Genomic DNA, 27498 nt, shown 5'->3' with positions numbered 1-27498 from the left:
AGTTTACATGGCTGTGTTTGTGTGTTCTTGTATGTGTGGGTGTGTGTGTGAACATGTGTGCATAGAGGGCTGAGGTCAGTGTCGTCAGCAATTGCTCTGCCTTATATTCCGAAGCAAGGTCTCTCGCTGAGCCCAGAGTTCACCACTCTGCTGTGCCTGACAAGCCAGGTTTCTCCAGAGAAGCTGCTTCCACGCGCTGGGGTTACAGATGGGCTGGCATGTCTGCACAGCTTTTACTGGGTCCTGGGGATACAAACTCTTGTCCTCGTGATTGCGGGACATTACCCCCACCAAGCCATCTCCACAGCCTTGTACATCTTGTTTTGAATTATTGCTGATAATTTATAAAGACGACTAAAAACAGACCTTCTCCATTTTGACATTTCTAGAAAGGCTACAGCCAGCTGGTGACTTTAAGTCAGTATTGATGAAGACCTACCTACTTCCTTGGGAATAGCTGAGTTCCTGATTTGCTTTTCTTTTCATTTGGGGTTTCAGTCTTGGTTAGAAAGAAATATTCCACCTGTCCCCATCTTACCACATCAGTGTGCACAGGATAATCATCCCTTTATGAGATAATATCTCCTTTATCACATCCATCTCACTGCTGCTTTCGGATAATAAGTGTTACAAATGAGAGGAGGCAAGGTTCCTTTCAAGAGATCCATAACAAAAAAAGCATGAATAGAATTGTGGTCTAAAACAGCGAATTTGGCTGCATCCAGTTGCTTGGGCTGGAGAAGGGAATCCCAGCTGCAGAGGCTTGTGGGAAACTACAGAATCTCCATGTGAGAAGAGGGAGGCAAGTGTGTACAAATTAGGAAGGAGCATAATTTTCTTCACTTCCCCTTGCCAAATATGGCCTGTAGCATGCGCAATCTAAATAAAATAGAATGTAAAACCTGTTCTGATTTCTATGAAGAAGACCAGGGCTGGAAAAATGACTCAGTTGGTAAAGCGCTTGCTATGCAAGCAAAAGGACCTGAGTTCAAACCTCAGTGCTGACACAAATAATCAGGCACAGCAAAGTGGAGGACTTGAGTTCAAATCCTCAGTGCTTACACAAACGATCAGGCACAGCAAAGGGACCTGTGATCCCAGCACTGAAGAGCAGAAACACTGTCTAAAACATATGATGGATGGAAACTAAAAAAAAAAAAAACAACACAAAACATCGATCTTTGGCTTCCACACACATGTGCACATACTTATACATGCTTTGGCACACATATGCCCACATACACACGTGCACAAACTTAAACATGTATTGGCACATGTATGCCCACACACATGGATATGAACAGACACGCACACACATACACACACACATCATTGATTTGTTTAAGCAATGTGATGGAGTACTTTTCTTCTGTCAGTAGACGCTCTTGTCTCATAACGTGTCCGGATGATGGGCTCACTAGACTCCCTCACACACCATTTCTAACACCGGCTGACCTATCTCACAGGAATGCTGCAGGAAGCAGAAACAGGACCTGTGTGAGAAGTTTGACTACCTGTACGGCATCCTGGAGGAGAGGAAGACCGAAATGACCCAAGCCATCACCCGAACACAGGAGGAGAAACTGGAGCACGTCCGAGCCCTGATCCGGAAGTATTCTGACCACCTGGAGAATGTATCAAAGCTGGTGGAGTCAGGGATCCAGTTCATGGATGAGCCGGAGATGGCAGTGTTTCTGCAGGTAATGCTTTTTGCCACCAAGAACACAAACTAAAAGGCAGGTTTTCGGTTTAAAAATCCATTTCATTAACTAAAGGCTTCCTCCATTTGGTATTGCTTAAGTAGAGAGGGTGGCATCTAGAAACCCAGCTAGGAGGTTCTGAGTCACAAACAGAGGACTAAATCTCACCAACTTAATGTGAACACGCCAAGTAAGCGTCTCTTTCTTGCTTTCCCAGAACGCCAAGACCCTGCTACAAAAGTGAGTACTTTCTGTTTGACCGAACAGCACACTTTTTTATTTTTGCCCAAGGCTATCAGACTTTGGTCGGTGACAGAGAATGACACCTGTCTTTGCTGCAGGATCACGGAAGCGTCGAAGGCGTTTCAGATGGAGAAAGTGGAACAGGGTTATGAGATCATGAACCACTTCACAGTCAACCTCAATAGAGAAGAAAAAATTATACGTGAAATTGACTTTTACAGAGGTGTGTTATAGCTTTAACGAGCTGTTTCAAACTGTGCTGCAGGGAAGCTGTTGAGTGAGAGAAAATGGGGAGTGTACGAAACCCTGAAGGACGGACATCTGTAACTTCTCAGGGATCACAAACCATTGGGATGCCTGGTCTCACCACAGGATTACATAGCTCTTGACTGCTTATTTTTATAGTGTTTTAATGCCATTATCAAGAGTTTGACACTGGGTAAGGAAGTCCTTAATAAGTGACATACGTGGTGATAATTCAACTTCAACTCTGCCCCAGAATATGGATCAGAGTGGTGTAAAGGAAAAAGTTTCAAGATGAGTCCAAAGAAAAGACAGAAGGCGTCTGGGGTAGGGAGGCCAGCACACAGAGGGTGAGATCCGCCAGAGCGTGGAAATAGCATAGGGTCCATGAGCTGTAACTGCGGCTTTCACTCTTGGCTCAGAGTTTCCACTCTTTGAACTCTCCTGATGGAATACTTGAAAGGGAGACAGTAACTCTGGAGCTGGCTCCAGCTATGACTACCTTGACTCATAGGAGAAAGAAAGAGGGGTGAAAACAGCAGCCGGCTAGACCGCTAGCTATGCCGTGAGCTTGCACCAGCCCCACAGACACACGTTCCAAGGCCCGTCTTCCGAATGGATTATCACGATCTGTGCAGGAGCTTGCAGATATGGTGGCTGTGGTAGAAATGTGAGCAGGTTCCGTGAGTGAGGTTGTGTGAGGGGCAGGGGACAACTTTGTACTGGGGAGGAAAGCAAGCCAATGCTTCCTTCATATTGGCCCTGCCGTGGTCAACGTGAGCAGCGCAAGGTCTCAGCAGGACCTGGACCACTGTTGAGTGTCAATCGACATGATTTCTCTAGCCCTAGACTGTAGGTGCTAGCTATTAACTGTTTCCATGGCTACCATGGTAGTCATAAAAAGTTTTAAATGATCTTATCTCACTAGAAGAGGAAGATGAAGAGGACACAGGAGAAACAGAAGAAGGAGGAGAAGGAGAGGATGCAGCGGAAGTAGAAGAGGTAGACAATGTTCTAATAGAGTCATCGGGGGATGAGGAGAGCCTGGAAAAAGCCCCGGAGCACTCTCAGCTTACCTCAGAGCTCCAGGCCCCGACGCCACTTCTTGCTTCCTCTCCAGAAGCACCTTCATCCATGCCACCTGCTGCAGATGTCCTGGTGACACAGGTAACCTGCCAAACGGCCTCATTGCCAAATGCTCTAAACAACATATTCTACTATAAGACAAGAGGAGCTCAGCACAGTCACAATGCCAGGGAGAAACGCTCTCTAGGTGACTCAGGAGGTTCATCACCATTACAGCTGGTTGGCAAGACTCAATGTAATGCCATTTTTATATCAACAGTGCTCTCAGATCTGAGGCAACCTCTGTCAAGAAAGTGTGTGTGTGTGTGTATGTGTGTGTATGTGTGTGTGTATGTGGGTGTATGTGTGCGTGTGTATGTGTGTGTATGTGTGTATATGTGTGTGTATGTGTGTGTGTGTGTATGTGTGTGTGTATGTGTGCGCGTGTATGTGTGTGTGTGTGTGTGTGTGTGTGTGCAGGCGCATATGCAGGAAATCAGAGCTGCTCATGGGAATGTAGTCTACCTTTGGTTGCACAGTCAATGAAATCATAGAGCACAATGTAGAAATTATACGAGGTGAGAAATGAAAGTGATTCCACCTCATAGCCTTGACTCTCATGTACAGAATAGAGGAAGTAAACAGAGAAACCGCAGGAGTTCATGTAGCTTCCCCTGAAGCACAACTTCATTTCCTTTGATGGACAAGCAAGCAAAGCCATCTGTTGGTCATTTAAAGAGTGTGGTTAAAGGTATCCTAGGAAAGTGGGGACTTCTGGGGCACAGAATTCCAGTCACTGAGTGTGGTGGGGAAAGCAGGCTCATCCAAAGGGGTCCTGGTTCTGCTTCTGTGGGTTGAGATGGTTGACAGAGCCAGGACACCACAGAGAACCCAGACATGGAATTGCAATCTGTATTCTGGTTTCCAAGGAATCCAGGATGAAACACTTTTTATTTCCCAGAACCTTGAACTTCTGAACATCCCAGCCGCACTGGCATTGAAAGAAGGGCAGACAGTAATGAGGGCTGGGTTTGATTAATTAGGTCAGCATTGGTTTTTTAAAATCAGTTTTGGGGACCCACGTATAATGCCAGAGTTAATTTTGGTCAATAACTTGCTGTCTGAGGTATTTTGTAAACAAATTTTCACTCGAGGATTCTGCTTTCTCCCTATCTGGGCTACCATCTAGTGGGTGGTAAGCCCAGAGCCTGTAAATGCCTGTCAGAGGCATAGAGCTGTGGCCAGCATTCTGCCCCAGTATCCCCCAGAGAGCTCAGGGTGTTCAAACGCAAAGGGAAATGACACCAACTACTTTTTTCCTCTTCTTTTTCACTTGTGACCCCATCTGTTCTGATTAAGAGGGAGGTGGTGCCCATTGGCTCTCAGCCGACCACACAATCTGAAACTCCAAGCCCTTCGGCAGCGGAAACCGCGGATCCCTTGTTTTACCCTAGTTGGTATAAAGGCCAAAACCGGAAAACCAACTCCAACCTGCCTTGCACTCCTGGGAGTGAAGGTCTGGGGCAAATAGGGCCTCCTGGTGCTGAGGATTCCAGTACGCAGTCGGCAGGAGTGGCAGGAGCCACAGCCAATGAGCAGGCAGCAGTGAGTGGTAAGGAATCTAGTTCGCCTGCCGCTACCTCTCAGGTTAGTGTTGAAGCTCTTCTGTCTGAATGCTTCCCCACACCTGCTACAATCCTGCTGGAATAGGTGCAGTCAGAGAGCAGGGCTTTCTAGGGAGCAGAGGGAAGCCCCTGCCTGAGCAAATGCAGCAACGTCTTATCCTCCAATGCTGGCTTGCACATTAGCGTTCTACCCCAGAATAAACAAAGAACCAAACTGAACTCCCTTTGCCCATGGGCGACCTCATCCCAGGCTTTCCAGGGATGGGGCGCAAGCAAGTGTAGCCCTTAGGCATGGTGTGCAAAGCCGCCTTATCTGCAGTGACTGGCTGGCTGGTGTCTCTGGTTCTTTGTGAAATTCACTCGCCCTTACTCGGCTTTTAGGATCTCCTCTTGGGCTTCCAAAGACTAATCGCCTGCCTTGGGGTCATTCCTAGTGACTACCAATATTTGAATTGGTTTAAACTGGCTCTGTAAAATAATCTGCGATTCATGCCTTCCAGAAATGTGCTTGTCGTGGCCAGATAGTCTTTGCTCCATTAAACCTGTGCTTCCTAAACTTGTGTCCTGCGGGCAGGAAAACATGGAGAGTTTCCTCCATTTTTAAGGTCTCTTGGTCACTTAAAAAAAGAGTATTTGATAATATAACTTGATAAATTTTTATTTTTATAATGAAAATTTGAAGTCCAAGTCTTCCTTCTGTGGCTTAATTAGATGTTTGCATGTCTCTGTGAGCCAATAGAACACATCCACAGGTTCTTTCTGAGGAAGAAGGTCAGTCATCCCAGACACAGGATTCCTAAATTAGGTGTGAGTAGTGAGTGTTGCCGGGATAGTCAGGAAGCTGTCACTCAGTGTCCATGGGACATCCGGCGACAGTGGACAATAAGCAACATGATTTTATTGTATCTGCTCAAGTGGACCCCAGACTCTCCAGGAAACAAAAGGACAGCGTTTTAGAGAGTTAGAAGTGTCATGCTTTTACACCTGATCTTCATTCACAGACACAAGATGACAAAAGTCAATGTTTGTAAAGTAACCTTTCCAGGGCCAGTTTTAGGTTAGAAAGCAGCAAAAACAATGAGATGGACTGATTCGTCTAGAAATTGAACGGAGATGTCCGTATCTGAGGAGAATTGTTTTCTTTAGCGGCAGTACAGTTTCCCCACGAGGAACGCATAGTAGGTCTCCCACTCATGATGACATGTTTGTCTAAGTGATATTGAAGAAGCAATGTGTGATGATGTCAGTGAAGATTTCTTCTTGTTTTCTCACAGGAGTTAGCAATCTGCCTAGCACTTCTGGCTTTTCTTATTCTCCACTACATCTGGAGTCAGATTCAGTGCTTGATTTGTGCTTTGATGGGTAGGAACTGTCTTCTTTTCCGTTTGCTAACATCTCCCGTCTTCTCTTCCGTGGTAGTCCTCTTCTTTAGGCCCAGAGACGCACTTGGGTTTGGGTCTCTAAAACCATGTTCACGTCAGGGCCACAAGCTCCCTCCCTGCGGTACCTCTGAAGGAGCCCCTGCACCTCTGAGGGAGACCCCATCTGTTTTCTGTTCCTGCATGGAGAACCTTGACCCAGAACAGCGACTCTGTGGGCAATTATTCAGTAATCCAGTAGGAGAGGACCCTCCAGGGCCATTATGGGAGTGCAGCTGCACTAGGCGTGCTCGGCATGTAAGGACTCTATTATAGAGCAGGGAGACACGGCAAAGAACCCATTCAGGTTGAGGGTGCATTTCCTGTTCACCCAGCCAGGCCCAGGAAGTAGCTGCTGTCAGGAATGCTGTCCAGGGCAGTCTCTGCTCTAGACTATGACTAGGTTCCCTTTGTACCCTCCTTCTCTTCAGGGTCTTCCCCTGGAGAAGAGGTCTCTGAGATAAAGATGTTACAAGTGCAGCAGCCATTAGACCCACTGACTAAAGAGCCAGGCGTTAATGCGCACACAGCAACCATAAGAATCTAAAGCAAAGAAAAACCACTATTTTGTTCAACAGCCCCGGCCTTTTGGTTCAAGCTACATTTCTTATAGACAAGCTATGAGGTTTGCTTTGGGACTGGCACTTTACCTTTGGAATACTCTTTTGAAAACTACCCATTTAGTTAGCAATGCATGAAGTGCGTGAACTCATGTGCATGAATTTTTGAGTGATGGGCCCTACTGGCCTAAGCGCTTGCTCCCTTTCCCTTAGCCAAAAAGCAGTCCAGCATTCTGATGCTAAGAGGTGTCAGCTATTTCTGGTTCCCTAACCTCCCGTGATAGGCCTTTTCATGTCTCCCTAGCCTCCCATTCTTCAGAGGCTGTAGGAGCTCTGTGTGTACCAGTCGTGTCTGTAACTGTGTGAGCAGAAGCCCCACCCACCTTCAGCCTAAGAGTCAGCTGGGGACTTGCACACACTCAAGTATCTTCGGCATGCACAGACTTTTTCCAGCTGCCTGACACCTCCTTCCACATGATTTGTGGTAAAATGGAGTCACAGACAATGGGTTCGGGGACAAAAATGGGGAGAGATGAGAACGTGGCGATTGGAAGCAGGGCCTAACTGTGGATCTGAATAATTGTCTGAAGAGTCCCGTTTACGTTCCAAGAATGTGGGTTTGGAACCTTGTCGCCATGCGTCCTTACAATCCCCTCTGAGGCTGTAAGGGGAGGGTCATGCTTCATGGCTGTATGGCTGTCCTTCACCAACCTCATGCCATTGTCTGCTGACGTTCATCTGCCTGTGTGGTGAGGTGAGGTAGGAGTGAGGCAAGGGGTAGGCTTTGAGCCAGTGGGTTGCCTCGGCTCCTCCTCCTTCCTGCCTGCCCAGTGTCTTTTAATGGCTCCCGTGGGAGACTCTATCCACATCACTCAACTGGAGCTGCACAGGGAACAGGAGTCTCTGGGAAAGTGTTTCTGTCTGGGGTGGATTAGCTCAGCAGCTGCTGATACTTGAGCTGGACATAGCAGGTGCTTCAAGGTCAGAGGACCGCCCCTTCCCCCCCTTCCACAATTGCACCTGTGTGCCCGCACTTCACACACACACACACACACACACACACACACACACACACACGAGAGGGGAGGGGAGAGGGGGAAGAGAGAGAGAGAAAGAGAAGCAGGAGTCAAGAACTGTGAAGAATATCAACTATCTCACTAGAAGATGAAGCTACAGTAACAAGAGATGAAAACTTTGCCATGTTATAGCTCTTTGCTGTTCCAAGACTAGATTGCTTACTGTTCCGTTCTCCAAGCCTGAGAACAGATACTCAGATCATGTAGAGATTCTGCCAAGACTCCTGGGAATGGAGACACCAATGTGATTAGGGAAAGGACGTTCGATCTACCTGTGTCTGACTGAGCATTCTATATTGCTTGTGCCTCGGTTTTTTTCACCAGGAAAATAAGGGGAGTGGATGAGCTGATTCATTTACTTAGACAGCTGTAGAGAGAGAGACTGAGAAGGACCGAGAAGTTCAGAGCGTGTTTCAGGATGTTTTCATGGCGCGGGGGAGGGGGGTGTTACAGGCTTGGGCCCGGCACAAGTTATTCAGAGTAGCATAATAAGACGAGATGCCCCGTGAACAGACAATCCTTTGCATTTCTCGAATTGCGTTTACAGTTGCTGCATCCTCACAGAAGCTCTTGGCTTCCCATGCTGACTTACACATATCTCCCGGGTACCTATTTATAGCTCAGGAGTTGCACCGTTGTGCCTCTTGTTTGTGAAGCTGTGAGTTCCGTGCAACCCGTGATGATTGCACCCTAAAGTCCATGTAAGGCTTCTTAAACATCCTGTGGCCCAGTAGAGCAAAGGCAAAGGCACACATCAGAGGCGGTCCTAATACGAAACAGGTGACTCTGAATGGCTTTTTGAAGTCAGCTTTACTGAGCTATGCGTACCCTGAAACTCACCCCATGTGAGTGTACAGTTTAAGTAGTCGTGACAAATCCGTGTCATTCCGTAGCTATCAACGTGGTTATTTACAGTGTTCCAGACCCCGTCCAAATTTCCCTGGCCTTTAACAGGCTTGCTTTGAAGTATAAATCTATCTTCAGCTTTTACTAACTTCAGTTTCTCACTTTTCCTTTATGGTTTCTGCTTTTTGTTGTTCTATTTAAGAAATATTTCCTTAATTTTAAATCACGGAGATTTACACCTACTTGCTATGACTTTTTTTTAAAAAAATCATTTTCTCTCTTAAGTTCTGGTGTAATTTCTAAGTTTCATATGCAAGGTGAGGCTGAAGAGCATCATTCCTGGTCTTGGTTTTCGGATACCTGTCATTTGTTGCATCGACACATTTTTCTTTCCTTTGTTGAAGATTTCCCCTTCCTTCTAGAAACGTAGCTGGCCGCACATGTGTGGGTCTGTTTCTCGGTTCTGTTTTGTGCCGTTGCTCTGCGTTTTCTCCATCAGTTGATTATTATAGTTTTATAAAACCTTCACACGAATAAGCTTTGCCACCTTTGATCTAGCTTCAAAATGATTTTTTACTATTTATTATTCTTACTAATCTCTTGAAGAATTAACTCAGTTTTATTGGTTTTCTTTATTTTTGATCGGTTTTCTATTTTGCTATTTCTATTATTTATTGTTTGTCTCCTTTCTTACTCTTTATCTTTCTTATTTTTTATGATGAAAGCTTGGGTTGTGGATTTGTTATCTTTCTTGTCCTTCAATATGGATGTTCCAGGCCCTAGAACTCATTGCTTTCCCTGGATCCCACAAGTTTTAGCGTGTTGTATTTTCTTTTAATTTTGATGATTAAAACATCTCTTGATGAATGTGCTGATTTCTTCACAGAGGCATGACTTATTTAGATGAGGGGTTGCTAAAGTTTGAGACACTGGGGATTTTCTCCCAGAGTTTTTTTCTGTTTGACTTCTAATTTGATTTTGCTATGGAAACAGAATTGCTCTATCTGCGCTCACCCTTCTAAGTTTATTAAGTTTTACAACCTGGAATGTGACCCAGCTTGCAGAACATAAAAGTGTTCTGTGAAATGAAGAAATTTCCTGTTATGGTTGACATTTTCTATAAATGTCAGTTACAGCAATTGATGATGTTGTTCTAGTTCTGATTTTTCTGTTACCAGCTCTATCAATGGCTGAGAAAGGAATTTGGAGATCACTTATCATACTTAGGAATTTACTTAGACATTGCAGACCTATGGGGCTTTTGCCTCTTATATTTTGAAACTTCATGTAGGTACTTTCATATTTAACATTGTTATGTTTCCCTCAAGAACTTACTCTAAGATGAAGTATTTCTTAATAACAGAATGTCTTCTCTGCTCATAGTGGCCTGCTCTGAGGTGTGTATCGATGATTCTCATCTGCTTGCACAGGTTGTGGCTGCCATGTTTTGTATAAACCACAGGTGGTGGTGCAAGGGAGGACCCTGGGGGAAAGTGGTGTTGGATAGCAGCCCTCAGGGAAAACTTCCTGGCCTGGGTCCAGCACACCTAGCTTCCCTTCTTCCCTCAGCCATGCGCAGGGCCGAGGGCAGCACAGGACCGAGGGCAGCATGTGTCAGGATGGTTGAGAGACTTGAGCACCTGAGCCAAACTTCTTGGTCTAGTGATCCATTTTGCAGGGCTCTGCTTTGAGTTTTGATTTCAGCTGATTTATCAGCTAATATCTCTCTCTGAGCATGTTCATGGCACACGTATGCCCGAGGTTGTTCCTTAAGTAATTCTGAGTGAGTACCTAGAAATGGAATTGTTCGGTTGTATGGTTGTTGTGTGGCTAACTTCACCAGAAACTGTTGTCTATTGGTCTTGTGCTTCCACTAAGAATGGAGGTGTGCCAGCTCCTCTCCTCTCCCTGTTAGCTGATGGGCAGTGCATCATCCTTTGCATTTTAGCCATTCTAATGCATATGTGTGATCTTCCTTCTGGTCTAATTCACAAGTTCTTGACAATTAGTTTTGTTGAGCATCATTTCACGTGCATACACTGAGGTTTGCCATAGAACCACAGGGGCAACTGTGTTGTAGGTGGGTGACTTCAAGCACTAGATGGCCTGTCGGCTGAGAAGGACTTAAAGAAGATGTGGTCTGCTCTGTATCTCCGGTTCTTTCATATCATTGTCTCAGTAGCAGTGTGGGTTCTCCCTACCTTAAGGATCATCACTCTCATGGAGGAGGGGGTTGTGCACAGGTTAGTGACTTATTACAGTGACTTATTACAGTCAGAAGCAATGGGAAAGAGTCAGCAAGGAAATGCAACTCATAGCTGACTGCTTTACCTATCATTCAGAATCTAAAAAATGTACACGCTATAGAGATGTTCCCAGAAGAAAAAAAAAATAATTAACCTGATAAAAGAAGAGAAAAAAAGGAAATAATATGAAAAGGGCCTGGAAGGAGGAAGAGAGTAAGAACTGCAAAGGGTAGAAAGCTAAGCAGAAGGCTGTGCCTGCAGCTAGTCCTTATTTCTTAGGCGCTCAGAGCAACTCTGTTTCCAGAGCTACACCCCTGTCGAGTAGCGCACCGCCCAACGTTCCCATTTTCCCAGGCCAGGGTGAGCAACAGGCCGAAGTCCCAAGGCTGTCAGCCAGCGCAAAGCTCTGTATCTCCACCCAGTGCTGCATGTGAAGAGATGAAATCATGTTTATACAATGATCTTTGAGACTAACCCATCCGCCCTGGCTTCATAGTAAACATCCCTCCAACTGCCACTGGAGGCTGAGGTAAGAAAAGCAGGCGGCAAGAGGGCCAGGAAGCGTCTATATTTGAGATTCATTTCACAAGGTAGTCATTACATTTAAAAAATAAAGAAAGCAAGAAAACATAGACAGGAGACCAAGAACATGATTTCCCTTGAGTGTGACTCTATGTCTTGCGCTCTTTGAAACGATCTCTTTAATTTTCCAAAGCAAGCAGAAGTGAATGAAAATTCAGCCATGTTCCCTAAACTTAATTGAGTGACTCAGGGTATCAAGTTATTTTCAAGCAGAAGCCCCTGCTGAGATCGATTGCTGTGCGTTTTACAAGACGCAAGCTTACATGTCACTGTTCTGCGGGCGTGCTTGTGTTGGGTTTCCCACCGCAAGGTGGAAAGTGACAACCGGTGCTGCTCAGGAGTGGCCTCTGCTTGCTGGGTAGCATTGTCGGGATTTAGTCATCCTAGCAGCTATGGGATGTGATGGGGAGATGCAGACACTTTTATGTAAAATCCCTGTAAGGGGGATTGAGGTTTTCCACAGCAAGCAAGTTTCAGTGAGACCATCCCATTACCACTGCTTTTGCATTGCTGTCTCACAACACTGCAACTCCACTTATTTTTGTACTTTTTCCCCCTTCTGCTGAGAAAGTGACATTCTAATTATTACCAATTTGCTTGTTTTACTGAAAGGTCAAATACACAAACCAATCCTGAAATTACAGGTTCTCTTTCACAGGCTCAAATAGTAAATGTCACTTTAATGGAGAAATAAAATGAATACATCCATTTTTAAAAAAGTCAAATACTATGTAAACTGTTTGCAGCCATGTCCTGAATTCATTTCCCCAGGTTTTGTGAGTGGGCACTGGGGAGGGCACTAGGTGAGCTGGGCAGTTGCGAGGGTTCTAGGGGAGCTGTTAAGATAGAGATGGTTGAGTCTGTGTCTTATACTTTTCAGTAGTGTGCTGTTCCAGTTTAGCCTCAGACCCCTTCTAGACCTGCTTCCTGCCTGTTATTTTGTCTTCATTTGTGTATCTCAGTGATTCCCATGAAGAGGAACACTGTGTAAATACACCCCAGACTCCAAGGCTCGTGGTGGGCCAGGTAACATGTGCGCACAGCTTCATCTCATGAACAGAGTCTTCCACAGACAATCTTTAGCTTAATCTCCACACCAGCTCTGCACAGAGATGAGGAACCTGAGGACTTACTCCGGATCACAGAGCATTTTGGTGCTCCCTGCGTTTGTCTTCGCCCTTCACCTCAGAGTGTGGTGTGTGGTGCCACGGAGGCTCCACTAGGATTTAAGAAGAGCGGATGAGTCTCTGCTCATTGGGAGCCACAGGACTAAGAGACCCCCTGCTTTGACTCACCATCCTGATTGGTTACATAGCTTTGCAAAGCACCAAGGGGTCATTTCTAGGCCCTCTCTTCGGTTCATTGCAAATGAGAGTGATCCAATCCTTGAGTTGTGTTTAAACTAAGACACTCCTGTCTTCCATTGTTGAGTTCGCCCTATCTTGAATCTCATATTTGATCCATTTGTTTAGCATAATGTAGAGAAGCCCTTGTGTGAAAAGTTGTGGCTTCTTCTCAGTATGAACGAGCACAAACATGAAGCCCTTCCAGCTGTCAGACCCATACCAGGGAAGAAGGCTGGCTTCACATCAACACAGATCATCTGCTGTTCGCTCTGACCCTGTCATAGGAACCCTGTCTGACACAGGCAAAGCAGGACACACTCCAGCCTCCTCCTCAGGGTTGAGGAAGGGAGTAAAAGTGATGCCGTCTGCTGCTCCTGAGGATGCTGCTCTGGCCTTTGCTTCCCACGGAGGATCCACTCACAAGGAAGCCCCCATCACGTTATCACTTAGAGATGTTCTTGAGTGAGTGTGTGCCTCCCTGGCCTGTTTGGAGAATCCCTGTTTTTTCTCCACTAGCGTCCATGAAGACTGGATACACGTTTCAGAGCTCTGGGCTTCAGACAACGGATGCTGCTTGCTTTGTTCAAAGCAGGAATGCCCATGTGCTTGGGAAAGGTGTGCCTGCGATGTTTCCAAGGCTCAGAGCCACTCAGCCACACTCCGGTTGCTTTCACGATGAGCTGGCCAAGGACCCGGGCTGTCCTGTCTTCCCACTCCGACTGTGTAACACTTAAGCTACAAATGCTAAGCTGACCAAGGCTTGGGCTTCTTCTTTTTGAGAAAGCATTCTGGATACTCAGGATTTCTGCTCACATCTGTTTCAAACACTGGCCTTGATTCTCTATCCAGCCTATAGCAGGTACAGGATAAATATTGGACGGCTTCACTTTGGGAAACCTCAAGCCTTATTCTTCCTATCCACGTTCCTCAAAACAAGCGGACTTCATTATATCCAGGCAAGGGTTCTTTTGAAGTGACCTAAAAAGAGTGGCATTTAACACACAGCAGCATCCAGACTCTGTCAGGTTGAATTTCTCACTGGCACCCACTGCAGCTCTCAGACACGGGGATGTGGCAGCCTGAGTGTGGGCACTTGGATCCACCCCCCCACACACACTCCAGCAATCCCTTCACTGGCCTGGCATCATCGATCTCTCGCCGTAAGATCCTGGAATCCCTAAGAAGCAGGTTGTCTGGTGGGTGCACATTAAGTCATCACCATTCACAAATGTCTCCATTGCAGTCCGTCTGCTCACCTGAAGAGCAGAACCCAGCTATGGTAAACTGTAACCGGGCACCTCAGGAGTGGCTCGGGGAATGCTATGCACACCCCGAGAGGCTGCCAGGCAGCTGGGGTTACTCATGGCTGGTGGCAATGAGTTCACTTCTCCACTTTGGGCCAGCTTAAAAGAATGTCCCTCCTAGGTGTAGCTTCAGACACTTGTGCCCAAGCGAAAGCCAGGACAGCACCTGTTCAGTTTTATTTCTCCAACAGAGCATGAGGCAGGTGCATTAGGTCACGTGGGCTGCTGACATAACCCCGTAAGCCAGCCATGTGCATGCTCTTACATGCTACACCGAGTTAGACTCCATGATCTGCACCTGGGGGGAGGGGATGCTGATCTGCTCTCGAGTCGACAACAGTTTCAGTGTCAAGAATCTTGCCACAGATTCACTCTGACTCCCCCCGGGCCTTAATTCATCACATCAAACATAGAGATCAATCTAAAAGCTACACTGAGTATTTTTACTTTTTTGAAACAATTTCCTACAGAAAATAACCTAACAAGAGCTGTGAGCAGGGGTTGTGGGTATAGACCAGTGGCGGAGCTGATGTTTAGTGTGTGCAATGAGGCCCTGGGTGCCAACTCCGTCCCCACTCAAAACAAAACCCTCTACAAGTGTTCTCAACAAAACCGTCTAAGTGACGAAATAGGCCCAGATGACAGACACGTTGGCAGACGCGTAAATATGAAATATAGTCCCCTGTCCTCAGTTCCAAGCACAGCTACTGTGCAAACCGCACGACAGGCGCTGCTCACGCTAGCACTGCAGCAGGGTCAGGGTGGCAAGGTGAGGAAGTCCGCACTAGACACTTATAGGATGGAACACACCCCGCCCAAGGTGCGGAGCTGCTCGGCTTCCCCCGCAGATCACACAAGCACATCTCATGGTTGCGCACGGAACTTCTAAGTGCAGATTTTCACATCAAGTCACTTCTGAGAAAGGGTTGTGTCAGGGCGACGGGGGAGGGAGGGGGGCATAAAATTTACCATCATCGCCGTTTCTTACTGTCCACGGCAGAAATGATAACTATATTCATATTTTGTAACTAATCCTGGACAGTTTTTATCTTACAGGAATAAAATGTTATACCCATCAAACAAAAAATTTCAATCCTGCCTCCCCTGGCCCCAGGCCCTGGCAACCACCCTCCGTTTCTGTGAACCAGTTTCTGTAGAAGTCCCTTACTTTCTTAAGCTGAGTAGTATTCATTGGATGTCCATGGCATCCTGATTTATCCCCTTCTGCAGGGAGGCACACTACGATTGCGTCTACTTCTTGGCTGCTCTGACGTGCTATGAAACTCTGTGCAGGTTCTTTCCTTCAGCTCTTCTGAGCATATACACAGGTGTGAAATTGCTGGGCCTCCTGGAATCTGTTTGATTTTAAAAATATTTTTTCTTTCATTTACTTCAGGAGAGGACCTGTCAAACGATGCGTGTGTAGGTCAGGAAAACTTGTGGGAGTCAGCTCTCTCCTTCCAGCATGTAGGTCCAGGAGAATCAAACTGAGATAAGCAGGCTTGATCACAGATACTTTTACCCTCTGAACCGTCCTGCTGGCCCATGTTTAATTTCGTGAGTCTCCACTCCACTGCGCTCTGTATGACGACACCATTTCACTTTCCCACCCGCGATGGACAGTTGCTATCTCTTTGTACCTTTGCTCCTGATTTTTTTGACGTTTGCAACTAGTTCATGTTTTTCTTCAGCTACTGCACACCGTCCATGACCTGGAGCTGACCTGCTGAAAGTCGGCTGCCCACCAGCCTCTGGCAGGATGCATGTTCCTTAATCCCCATCAGCAAGAAGGTGACATGGGGGGTCACCTGTGACGTATAGGATGATGACTGCATAGCACATGTCTCTAGGTGGGAGCTCCTCACCTCACCCTGCTCCCAGCGGGGTGAGACAAGACCTAGTGCTGTTTGCAGGCATTCACTTACCCTTTCTCAAAGGATATTTGATAGCAACAAGGAAACAGGACCAAAGGGAAAGAGAGCAGCCTGTGCTTTGAGAGTCTTGTCTTACAATAGACAGAACGCTCGGTCAAGCTCACCTAAGGAGACCATAGAGGAAAAGTCCTTCATTTCCTCCTGCCGCCTGTGTATGTGAATTCTGACAAACTTCATTCATAACTGAGATGAAATCAAGTCTGCCTCTTTGTTCCACTTCCTGGTTTCTTTTCATGATGGAAGTTTGTATTTGTCCAATGATCTGTAGTCCGGTGGTCTTCGAGCACATGTCAAATGGTGGCTGCATGGTTTGGCCACAGTGTCAGTGCTTTTCCTGGCACAAGGCAGCTGGTCACATTGTAGCCTCAGTCGGGCAACAGAGAGGTGGGTGTGTGCGGGCATTCAGCAGCTTCCTCCTTTCCCTGCTTTTGTTCAGTCTGGGCCCACACCCCAGAAATGCTGTCCACCTTCGGAGTTGGTCTTGAGTCCACGTTGAAGCCGCTGTGGAGAGGCCCGCATGGGCATGAGGCATGTACTGGTGCATCTCCTCGGCAACTCGGAATGCAGCCAAGGTGACAGTGGAGATTATGCACCCCAGCCTCCTAAGGAAAATGTTAGAACCTAGAATCAATGTGGGGCTTGCTTCCCTCCTCACACAGATCAAAACTAGCTGCAGTTAACCCTTTGTTCTCCTCTATCTTGCCAACACATGTTTGAGAGAGCCCAGAGCAAAGGATTCCATTTCAAAGGAAGACTGCAGGAAGAATCTATGCTTTCTGTTTGCTGTGCGGTGGTTTCTCTCCCTCCTGAGATAATAATATAGAGACTTGGACCACTAGAGATGTATGGAAGAGCATCATAGAGGACCATGATCACCACACGCCAAAAGAGTCCTGTCGTAGAAATCGCCTCTGGTTCTGGGAAGGTACAATTACCATACGATTGTTTTTTCCTCCCTGGAGGTTCCTGATGCTCTATAATTTCAGCAGAAAGAGCCCCCAGGTCATTCTGTGTGACAGAGGAGCCTCTTCACTGTAGTAAGGAAGAAGAGGGGATAGAGGGAGGTACAGGAGGGAGGACTGTCTGGCTAGAGAGCAGGTGTGTGCAAAGTGTTTCATGTATGTTACCTTATTCAATCCTCGTGATCTAGGATCTCATTTGTATTTCTCAGAAGAGAGCGCTAAGCCCACAACAGTGCCCAGGGCGGTGCCCAGTGCGGTTAAGCTATATGTCCACGTCATATAGCTAGGAAGCAGTTGGTCTGGTGTCCTAGTCTGCTTCTCTGCCACTGTAGTCAGACACTGACCAAAAGCAACTTGCAGGGGGAAGGTTTTGTTCGGCTTAAAAATTATAGGCCAGCCTCCAGGGAAGCCAAAGCTGGAGAGGGAGGCAGGAACCTGAAGCAGGAATCATAGAAGATGCTGCTTACTACTTGGCTCAGCTATTTCTCTTACACGGCTGTGGTAGTTTGAATGGAATTGGCCCCCATAATCTCATAGAGAGTAGCACTATTAGGAGGTATGGCTTTGTTGGATTGGGTATGGCCTTGTTGGAGGAAGTGTGCCACTGTGGTGGTGGCTTTTGAGGTTTTCTATGGCTGGAGTGGCACCCAGTGAGTCAGTCAATTTCCTGTCGCCTGGAAGATGTAGGACTTCCCGCCGCAGCACCGCATCTGCCTGCATACCTCGGTACTCCCCACCACAATGACAACGGACTGAAACTGTAAACGAGCCACCCTCAATTAAATGTTTTCTTTATAAGAGTTGCCTTAGTCATGGCAATAGAAACCCTAACTAAGACAACAGCCTCTATCTGTCTACCTAGGAATAGGACCACCACCAGTGGACCAGGTCGCACACAGCAATGAGTGATAAGAAAATGTCCCATAGATATGCCCACCAGCCAATCAGATGTAGGCAGTTCCTTAACTGAGGGTATGTCAAGGTAACACCTGATGCTAAAAATGGCATCTGAGACTCAAATCTCAGTCAAGTGCCCCAGGGTTTTCCTGCAGAGATTGTTGGTAAATCCCCAGCTTAAGGAGTTGGCATGAGCATTGAAGATATTCCGGATAATCTCGGCTCTCACCCCTTCTCTGTCATTTTCTTCTCTGAAAGAGAGAATATCACTTCATATTGGGGGTGCCAGGAACTATGGTGGGTACAGGAGTGGCAAACCGGTTTTGACAGCTATCAGTATCAACAGCTCAAAATTTAAACAGCAAGTAGATTTTAATACTTTTACTTTGCCTAGGAAAGCTTTTATAAGGCAGCAAATTCCAAGAGCAACCCCCAACAGCATGCCAGCCACCCACCTCTGTCTAAACATGGTAATCCTCTAGAGGAAATAGCTGGCCCTATTAGTGACCCCTGCTAGCTCTTCCCCAGCTGTCATAGAAATTGCCTCTCCGGAGTGGGCACTGCCTTCAAAGCAAAGACACAGCGTCCAGGCAGAGTGCCCTGCTGTCTCATCCCAAATGATCAGAAGAAGCAATGTCTTGCCCTCCAGCGCTTGGCTGAGCTGCCTTGGCTTAGCATCAGGGTTAGACTGCTCTGCCGGGCAAGAGAAAGTCTAGCATAATCAGCAACGGGACTCTGAAACTAATGTCTTACTCCACCTCAGTTTCTCTTTCTTTTTGAGTCAGAATCTCAAGTAGCCCAGACTAACCTTAACTCACCGCGTACCTGAAGATGACCTTGAACTGCTGACCTCCTGCCTTCACCGCGCCACCACACCTAGCTCCACCTCAGTATCAGGGGATCTTTATCCATAGCAACAATATATTTATACTCACCAAAGCTCTGCTCTGTATGGCGTTGTAGCTGCACCCCCACCCCTGGGCTTCTGCACTGACTGCGTGTGCTCCCTCGTTGCTTCAAAGCCTTTGGCATCTCAGTACTACGGAGTTTACCAGAGAAGCGTGGGGACACAGTTGACCATTTTCCCTGGGCAGAGCCAGATTCACCATGGTACCTCTATAGCCGGAGTGAACACAATCGAATTGCAAGTCCTTTTATACGCGTCTCTGTTGTTCCATTAAGCTGTTACTTTAAAAGCGCAAAACAACAAGAAGTTCATTTGTAAGACCAAGTTGGTCAGTTAATTCAAATTTATAGCCCATGTCAGGCAGATATTTAATGAAATTACCGTTTTTAGAAGTTTTGATGTTAGATTTGGTTTTGTATGAACATTATCAGATTTTAATGCCTAGGGAAATTCCCTGCCGGATTTGCTCAAGATTAACCCTTCAGCCTTGCAAAGCTGGGGTGGGGTGTATGCAAAGCTGAAGGGATAGATAAACTTATGACTGTATGCATAATAATGTTTTCATCAGCGGCATCCCCGTGTATGATTCTTTTAGACAGTATGGCTTGCTGATATTGCCGCCATATTAGTATGTGTGCAAGAGCACTGGTGTCACACAACAGTGAACTCACTAATGGTTGTGTATTTAGGAAGAATGCCCCCTCAGGTGGTGCGTGAGTGGAATCTGGTGGGAACGTCGAACTTCAGTAGTGGAGAGAGTATATGAATATGAATACATCCTGCAGTGTTGTGATATAGCAACATCATTTAAATTAGGGCTCTCCCCTCCTCTTTCCCCCCTCCCTCCTCCTCTCTCTCTTCCTTCCCCTGCCCTCTCTCTGTCTTTTATAACATTGGTGATGAACTCAAGCCTTACCTATGCCGAGAAAGCACAGAGCTATGAGGTAGAAATCCAGAAAGATTTTAAGCAGCTCTGCAGATTTTTGTAAACCTAGGTACCTGTTTCTATGAACGAGACTGTCTGGTCAGTAAGTTATGCGCAGCTGCACTTGGGAAAACAAGCAGGGCGTCCTGGCCCCTCCCATCAAGAGTTTCCTTCCACTGCATGCGTTATTGCTCTTCCCTTTGAATCATGAGTGTGAATCACTTCCATGGCTCTTGACCATGCCTAAGATAACCTCAGCTTGCTTTCCGTCATAATAATAATTATGCTTCCTATAATTATTATTATCGTCCTCTCTCCTCAATAGAGCGGTGACTGGTCCAACTCCCCAAAGGTCTGCTCCCAACCCTCTCTCAAACGCATTTTCTTCTTTTGCAGATTGGATTTGAGGCCCCTTCTCTCCAGGGACAGGCATCAGCCTCGGGCAGTGGGGGTGGGGCTGATTCTGAGCCAGCTCGCCACGTCTTCTCCTTCTCCTGGTTGAATTCCCTGAATGAATGATATATATTCTGGCTGCTGCCCCCTGGCGGCCCGGGTGAGATGCGCACCAGGCCGCGGGGAACTTCTGGGTGAAATTCACCGTGACTCGTATGAATGGCACCTCCGGACAGGATTTCTGAGAGAAAATAATAAACCTTTAATTCCAGATGACTTATCTAACTTGCTGAGAAAATGCATATGCTCAGAACAAAATTGCAGAAAACACTGGTATAAAGAAACTTGATCTTATGCAAATCCTTTATTATGTGGGCATCATTCTGAAGGTTGTGTAGGTGTGGTACATGTGTGCACGTCAGCTTTAAGTGGCAAGTGTTAACAAAGTGGGCACTGCACTCTCGTCTCCCGTGGGCATGGCTTCTTGTTATTTTTAGCACAGTCGTGTTTTTTCCCTTAGCATTGTAGCTTGTTGGTGACATTCAGTGTCAGTTCAGAACTGACCGATTTATCCAAATCTCGGCAGGAGAGAGGTTGCTGACCAAGGCTAGGAAGAAGGCTCCTCGTTTCTACAGACGTCACTGAATGTGCAGCCAGAAGTAGTCTCTGAATTTGGCCACACTTCTGTAGTTCAGAAGGCCAACGGTTAGGGTATCTCTTTTGACATTTTTCTAATTTTAATCACATATCTCATAATCTTATAGTCATACATCAGACATTTCAATTGAAGACTTTTGGGAGGAACTATCTACTTTCTTATGTGCCCATCGTAGCAGCAAGTTGATAAACTGTGGAACAGCTGCATGTATTTAAAGATATACACAATTCTCCTCCTGTCTATCATCTAATCTATCTATCTATCTATCTATCTATCTATCTATCTATCTATCTATCTATCTATCACTGTGATGCCTTCCTCACATAAGTATAACTTTAAGTGAACTCTTAAATAAATGCTGTTTTTAAAAACCTTGGTCTCCTATGCTTTATTCAATTACTCATATTATATTATTAACTCATTAGAAAAGCATAATTCAAGGTCCTCAAGAGAAGCACCATCTTCATGCATATAAATTAATTTTAAAGTATTTATCATGGGACTGAACATTTTAAAACTGTAACTAAACGACTAGAGGCAAGTATATTGTCAAACTAATTAGATGTGCTGTTTAATTTTATGTGCAAATAACGAAGTCCTACAAGTCACAGTTTTTAGGACTGCAATAGGGACAAATATGAAGGGTATTTGTGTGGTTTATTAAAAATCAAAATGTTCCTTTTAAGAAAAATTTCCCAAGTGTCCCTTTCAGCAAATATATTTAGTTATTGCTGCAGCCAATGCAGCCTGGATAGCTGAGACTAGCAAGGGGTGCCGGGATTGAGACACAGAGGCTTCTCTTCAGGTGGAAGAACAGCAACCTTTATTTTGCCCAGCAACCTTTTATACCTCTACTGCTTCTGTGGAGACCCGCTGGCCAGAAAGAACACAAACATCCTTGTCAATTACAGACCACAAGGAAGTTCCCTTGTCAGTCAGTGGGAGTGAGGGCAGCTGGATCACAACAGTTACTTGAAGTGTTTGCGTTATTAAGTTTGTCCTAGCTCATGCTGGCGAGGTAGTTCAGTGGGGAAAGGAATTTGCCTCTGGGCCTGGAGACCTGAGCTCAGTCCCCAGGACTCACACGGTAGGTAGGAGCGAGCTAACTCCTGCTAGTGGTCCTCTGAAGGCGACACATTTGCCATGCTGCGCGCCTGCCGGCCCACACCCTCTCCCCCACTCACTAATTGTGTTTGCATGTTAATTTCCACTATGACTGATATTCCAGTTGCAAAATTATCACGTTTCAGAGGCCAGAGGAACCTCTAAAATTATTTAATTCGGTCTCTGAAGAGAAACCCGAGGACATGGATGAGCCCAGGATAGTCAGAAGGTCTGCGTGAGCTACTGTACAGATGTTGGTGTTTTCAGGAGAAAAATGTAGGAGATGGGGAGGGGAGGTTGTTGTGGTTTTATTTTCTTGTGCTGGGGCCATTTCTTTAGACACACTGAAGAGGAAAAACAAAATCACAATAACCTTTGCAGATTTTATTAAAAATATAAATATTCAACATTCTCTTACACAACCAAATTGACCAAGGATTGGAAAGATGTTTTATTAGTGAAACGTTTACAAGAAAAAGTTGATTCAAAGAGCTTACACATTTCGTCCTGGCCACCCCTCGAGAATGAATTCTCTTCTGCTGTGACCCCAAACAAAAACAATGGGCGCCTTCCACATGCTTCTCACAAAGCTTTCTCCCTTGGGTCCACCTTTTCTGTAAGATACAGCTGCAAAGACGCTATTTGCACATGGATGCTAAGCACGGGCAATTCAATAACGCTGTTTTGCTACTGCATACGAATACACTTTGTGCATGCTAATTAAGGGGTGTATAGGCTCTCTCCCTGTACATAGTCTATGCTTCAAGCTATATAAAAATAAAGAAATGATATCAGAGCTGCGATATGGTACAGAATACTGAGTTTTAATTGTTTAATTTTTACTGGTGTGCTAAATACAGAATCGTTTTGGTCAAACGCACCATTTCATTTCCCAATGATCTCCATCAGTTTCCTGTTGCTGTGAGCTTGTTGCGCTAACTGCTCTGCCCTGGCCATTTCCAAGACTTCGCGCAGAAGGTGGAAGGTGAGATCCAGAGAGATGGGCGGCTCCTCGGACCGCCTCTCCCTCTCCAGCGCCCCCTGGTGTCCACCGAGGGTATCCTCTGCGCCGCGCTCCGCCGGCCCTGAGCGGCTGTCGAGCGAGCGCTGAGGCGTCTGCAGCTGCTGCAGCAACACGCGGAAAAAGTTAGCCGCTGCCTGGTCGTGCGAGGGGCGGCTGCCGCGACCCGCGGAGAGGGGCGAGGAGTCGGGCGACAGCCGAGCAGCGGGGCTTCTGTTGAGGTTCCCCAGGCGGAGGAAGTATTCTTCTCCCATGCGGATCAGAATGGGCTGAGGCTGCTGGGGCTGCTCTGGCTGCAGGAAATTCAGGGGCTGAGGGGACCGCGGGGCGCCGGGGACAGGTCCCCTGCTCAGCAGAGCCCTGCACGGAGGGCTGGGCGACAGAGCCATCAACAGGATGCCCACGGACACCAGCAGCCGCAGCCGCATGTTAGGGGCGCTTGCTGCGGCACGGAGGTGGGGGAGGGCGGAGGAGAGAAGGTGGGGAAGAGAAGGAAGACTGGTTAGAGTTTAGCTCAGCTAGGAGTTGCACCCAGGCTTCCTGACACCCCCACACAAGCCCGGCGCTGGTCTTTGGTGGCGCTGTCCGCGGTGCTGAAGCTAGGCGTCCGCAAGGCTCCTCTGCTAGCCAGCAGGTGACCCGTCTTTGAATACCTAGAAAGGACAGCCCCTGCCTCCTCTTCCTAAGGATCTCCCAAACGTATTCCCAAGACGGACTTCCCTGAGCCCGAAGAAATGCCACAGGTTTAAGCTATCGCCCGCCCTGATCGCCCCCTTTCGGACAGCCTTTTTTTCCCAAATTGAAAACGGCCTCCTCCGTGTCTCCATCCCTGCCCTTACTCCCTTTGCTTGGGGGTCGGGATGGACGTGGGACGTGGTGGGGGAGCCATTCTTTACACAAACTGTGAGCGGTAAGTGGCAAATTGAGTGGATAAAGATGAGCAGCCGTCTAACTTTGCTTTTTGCCACATCACCACTGCCATTGGAATTTTAAGGCACAGTTGGAGACACACACACACATACATGCACAGACACGGGCACTCCCGCACAGGGGCAGCTGGCTCCGGGGCTCACCACAGAAGCTCAGGCAGTACAAAGTTGGCGGCGCCAGCCCGCCCGCCCGTCTAGGCGCTGCCTACCTTCTCCTCCCTTGGCAGGTGAGACGGGCTGCTGCCTCTGCAGTGGGACCTCTCCCAGGACGCCTCTTGCGGGATCTCTTCCTCTTTGCCTTTCTCTTCTCCCTTTCTGTTGCCTCTTGCCTTCCCCTTCAGCCTCTCAATGTACTTGGGCTCTGAGTTTCTCAACACCAGAGGCTGGAGTGAGATTTTATAACGTCGACCCTCTTCAGAAAGCCCGCAGCGTTTGCCTAATAAGCTGACGCTCTCTTGACAGCTCGATTGCGTGCTGCCTCTGCTCCTGCATAAATCATAGGGCCCTGCCAAGGAGCGAGGGACAGAGTTCTGCTATTTCAACACTGAATCTCACATCCAATTATATCAACAGATATTTATCGCCTCCTTGGTGACGTCAACGAGCCCTAAAATGGAAGGGCTTCTTATGACTTGTCCATTGACAAAAATTCTTGAATGAGATTATCCAAGTGTGGGAAACATACTGACCTCTTACTATGATAGGCCAGATAAATACCGGAAAAGAGACGTGGACTGGGAAAGGAGAGAAGAGGTGGGGAGAGAGGCCCATCAGTACAGTGCTACCAGGAAAATAGGTACTATTAAGAGGGGAGACCTGGACATCCCCTGATGCTCCACAGCCCCCACCTAACTGTTTTGTTAGGCTGTCCTCTCAAGAAACATCTCAGTATGTGAAATAACATCTTTACTATGGTCCCACCATCTTCCTGCCTGGAGGAGAATGAAGAACTAGGGGGACATTGGTGCAAAGTCAACCAGGTTTTAGCTTTTAACCACTCAGTCCTCCCAAGGGCAGATAAAGGAATCACGGAGCTGAAGACAAGACCAATAAGTTCTTTTGTGAAACCCAGCTCAGTGTTTGTCTTGATGAGGAAAGAGCTATTTCAATGTCGAAGGGCCTAAACGCAGATTCTAATAAAGACCTCAGGTTCAGGACAATCTCAGGCCTTCGGTGGGGTTCCTCTCAGAGTCTAAAGTTAATCAGGCCTTTTCAGTTTCCCTCAGAAGATCACAGAGACCTGTAGGCATTTAACAATATATTCCGAGTCTATACTACAAACCCACGGAGGGAGGCATCCATTCTAACTCATGTGTTGAGACCCTGGGGAAACATCAGCTACTGAGTCTGTGAAAAGATCTTTTGTTTCACCTCTGCATACTGTGCAACCAGGAGCGCATGTACAGCAAGGCACTCAGGCTCTTTGGTTTTTTTTTTTTTCTGTTTCTTTCTCCAGATACAAACGTGCACCACAAGTGTCATCAATAATTGCACTCTGACACTGTTACCTAATGGAATGCCGGATCTACAAATCCACTCTCAATTCTTGAGTTAAATGGATATTTTATCTAAGTGGGAAGCAGTTACCTTTAATCCTGCAATTCACAGCGCTCTTACAAACTCTGGTGTCTGTGATTCACTTTGGCTGCTTCATAACCTCCACAGTTGCTCTCCAAATTGTCTTGTTCCTTGTTTCTGGATATCTCTGCCATTTTCTCTGTAACTAACAGGACAGATAATGAATGCAGATTTCAACCTCTGTTCGGCATCTGCGCTAATCCACAACTGTTCTAGAAACAAGAGGACGGTAGGGGCACACTGAGGATTTCCAGAGAAATCAGCTCATAGCTGGAGTGATGTGCTGTGGGATTTACTTCTGATAGAAGAGAACAGAGAAAGGATCCTGTTAACTGAGAAAATGCGAGTTTTAATAAATCATGATTAAACAGTGATTTGGAGAAAAGCTGTGCTTGCATGGATACGGAGGCCTCCAGAACCTTCATTCTTGTTACTTGGGGCTTTTGAGAAGTTGGTTTGGGGTTTGTTGTGGTGGTTTTAACTTTCCTTCATTACTTCTTCTCTGCTCATTCACAAACTTCACCTTAAATGTCACTCCGGAGAGGGAAGGCAGGTCAATGAATCCTGAGGAGGAAGTAAGAAAAAGAAGCGCAACCATGGGCTTGCCAGGGAGGTCAGGGGGGTCCTTAGGGCAGAAGTAGCAAGTATAGGGCTCTGGCTGACATCCTGTCCTTTAAGATCCCTTCCCATAGGGCCATTTGGGAAAGCTGTCTTATTCTAGCTCCGTTACCCTTCCTGAGTCCTTGCCAGGGGGCTTAACAGGGATACAGATTGTGGAGCATCATAATTTACCCAAAGTTAGATCCCGTTAAATCAGAGAGCACTCACACTGGAAGTGAATGCTTGGTTTAAATGACAACCAGAGGTGATGTAGCTTATCTGAAGTCACTCAGCTAGTGAAAAAGTCAGAGTGAGAATCCAGTTCTTTTGACCACCAGCCTTACTAATTACATACACAGTATCTCAATAGCCTTTGGGCTTCCTTCCTCAGGAGAGGAACATGAGTGAGTTAAGATGGGTGGAATTTCAGTGGGGCAACACACATATCAGTTCGTGAGGTACCTTTTCTTGGGTTTTTCTTTTATTCCCAAGATAGGAGAAAGCAGAAATTCTCCATGCAGTCTCTCTTGGCTCTGAGTGTCCGTATATGCACAATGCTATTTTCATGTTAGCTGAAACTTGGGTTTATGATGTGGAGTTTTAAGTGCACGGATGACTTTTAAAAAGCATCAATTTTTATCTTCTTACAGAATACAGAGAGTATGGAAGATTCTGGAAGTTATGATACAGATTGTGATTGCAGAAGGAACAATGTAAGACACAATCAGATAAGACTAAGGATCTGGGCTCATAAGACTCACACCAAGAGATACCAAGACTAAGGATCTAGGCTTGTAAGACTCACACCAAGAGATACCATGTCCCTATTGACAGGAGTCATGGAAGGACCAACGCAAATGCTCAGATCCTAGAAACACTGTCCAAAAACATGGGTGCCAAATAATTCCTGCTCAAAATATATTTTCAATAGCAATATAACATAGGGTAGAATTAAATAATATGGAGTATAGATTAATTAAACAAAAGAGAAGCAATAGAGTTGGGTATGTAACTCAGCGATAGAGCACTTGCCTGGTTCAAGCCCTAATACCACACACGGGCACATGGGTTCACACACACACACACACACAGATACACACACACACACACACACGAACACATGAGGGGAGAGAGACAGAGAGACAGAGAGAGAGAACAGGTAACTCCTGCATCTCTTTGCATCTTCATACCCTTCTATTGGCAAAATTCAGTCAAAAATCCACTCTCCAAGTTTTCAATTGTTGAACTTAATCAACTATCTTTACTCATAGACTTCACAAATGCCTAGGATGGACACGTGGCTTAATCATTGTGGTCACTGCACTTTAGATAGATT

General features: G+C 46.4%; 2 protein-coding genes across 4 annotated transcripts in view; one reads left to right on the top strand and one right to left on the bottom strand.

Annotated features, from left to right (window-relative positions):
• The window catches only part of Trim55 (tripartite motif containing 55), a 34725-nt gene extending 14327 nt beyond the window's left edge, over positions 1 to 20398 (top strand). The window contains exons 5-10 of one of the 3 annotated variants that reach the window (XM_005361897.2): positions 1467 to 1700; positions 1918 to 1940; positions 2042 to 2166; positions 3115 to 3353; positions 4611 to 4898; positions 20276 to 20398. In XM_005361897.2, coding sequence (XP_005361954.1) covers positions 1467 to 1700; positions 1918 to 1940; positions 2042 to 2166; positions 3115 to 3353; positions 4611 to 4898; positions 20276 to 20398 — 1032 coding nt within the window. The remainder of the gene's footprint in view (positions 1 to 1466; positions 1701 to 1917; positions 1941 to 2041; positions 2167 to 3114; positions 3354 to 4610; positions 4899 to 20275) is intronic. The other 2 variants (XM_005361898.2, XM_005361899.2) reach the window with 2 other exon arrangements.
• A 2008-nt stretch (positions 20399 to 22406) lies between these two features.
• On the bottom strand, positions 22407 to 24489 carry Crh (corticotropin releasing hormone). Its single transcript, XM_005361896.2, has 2 exons — positions 24194 to 24489; positions 22407 to 23497 (listed from the first exon to the last, which is right to left on the bottom strand). The coding sequence occupies exon 2, from the start codon at positions 23481 to 23483 to the stop codon at positions 22920 to 22922; it is 564 nt and encodes a 187-aa protein (XP_005361953.1). The 5' UTR covers positions 23484 to 23497; positions 24194 to 24489; the 3' UTR covers positions 22407 to 22919.
• Between the last annotated feature and the right edge of the window lie 3009 nt (positions 24490 to 27498).

This window comes from Microtus ochrogaster, linkage group LG5 (genome assembly GCF_000317375.1).
Source record: "Microtus ochrogaster isolate Prairie Vole_2 linkage group LG5, MicOch1.0, whole genome shotgun sequence".
Classification (NCBI taxonomy): Eukaryota; Metazoa; Chordata; class Mammalia; order Rodentia; family Cricetidae; genus Microtus; species Microtus ochrogaster.
The sequence above is the reverse complement of the archived record's forward strand: the minus strand, read 5'-3'. Positions and strand labels throughout refer to the sequence as shown.

What these genes read in the sequence shown, in the direction of transcription:
- Crh (XM_005361896.2), bottom strand. Translation starts at nt 23,483, where the DNA reads ATGCGGCTGCGGCTGCTGGTGTCCGTGGGCATCCTGTTGATGGCTCTG.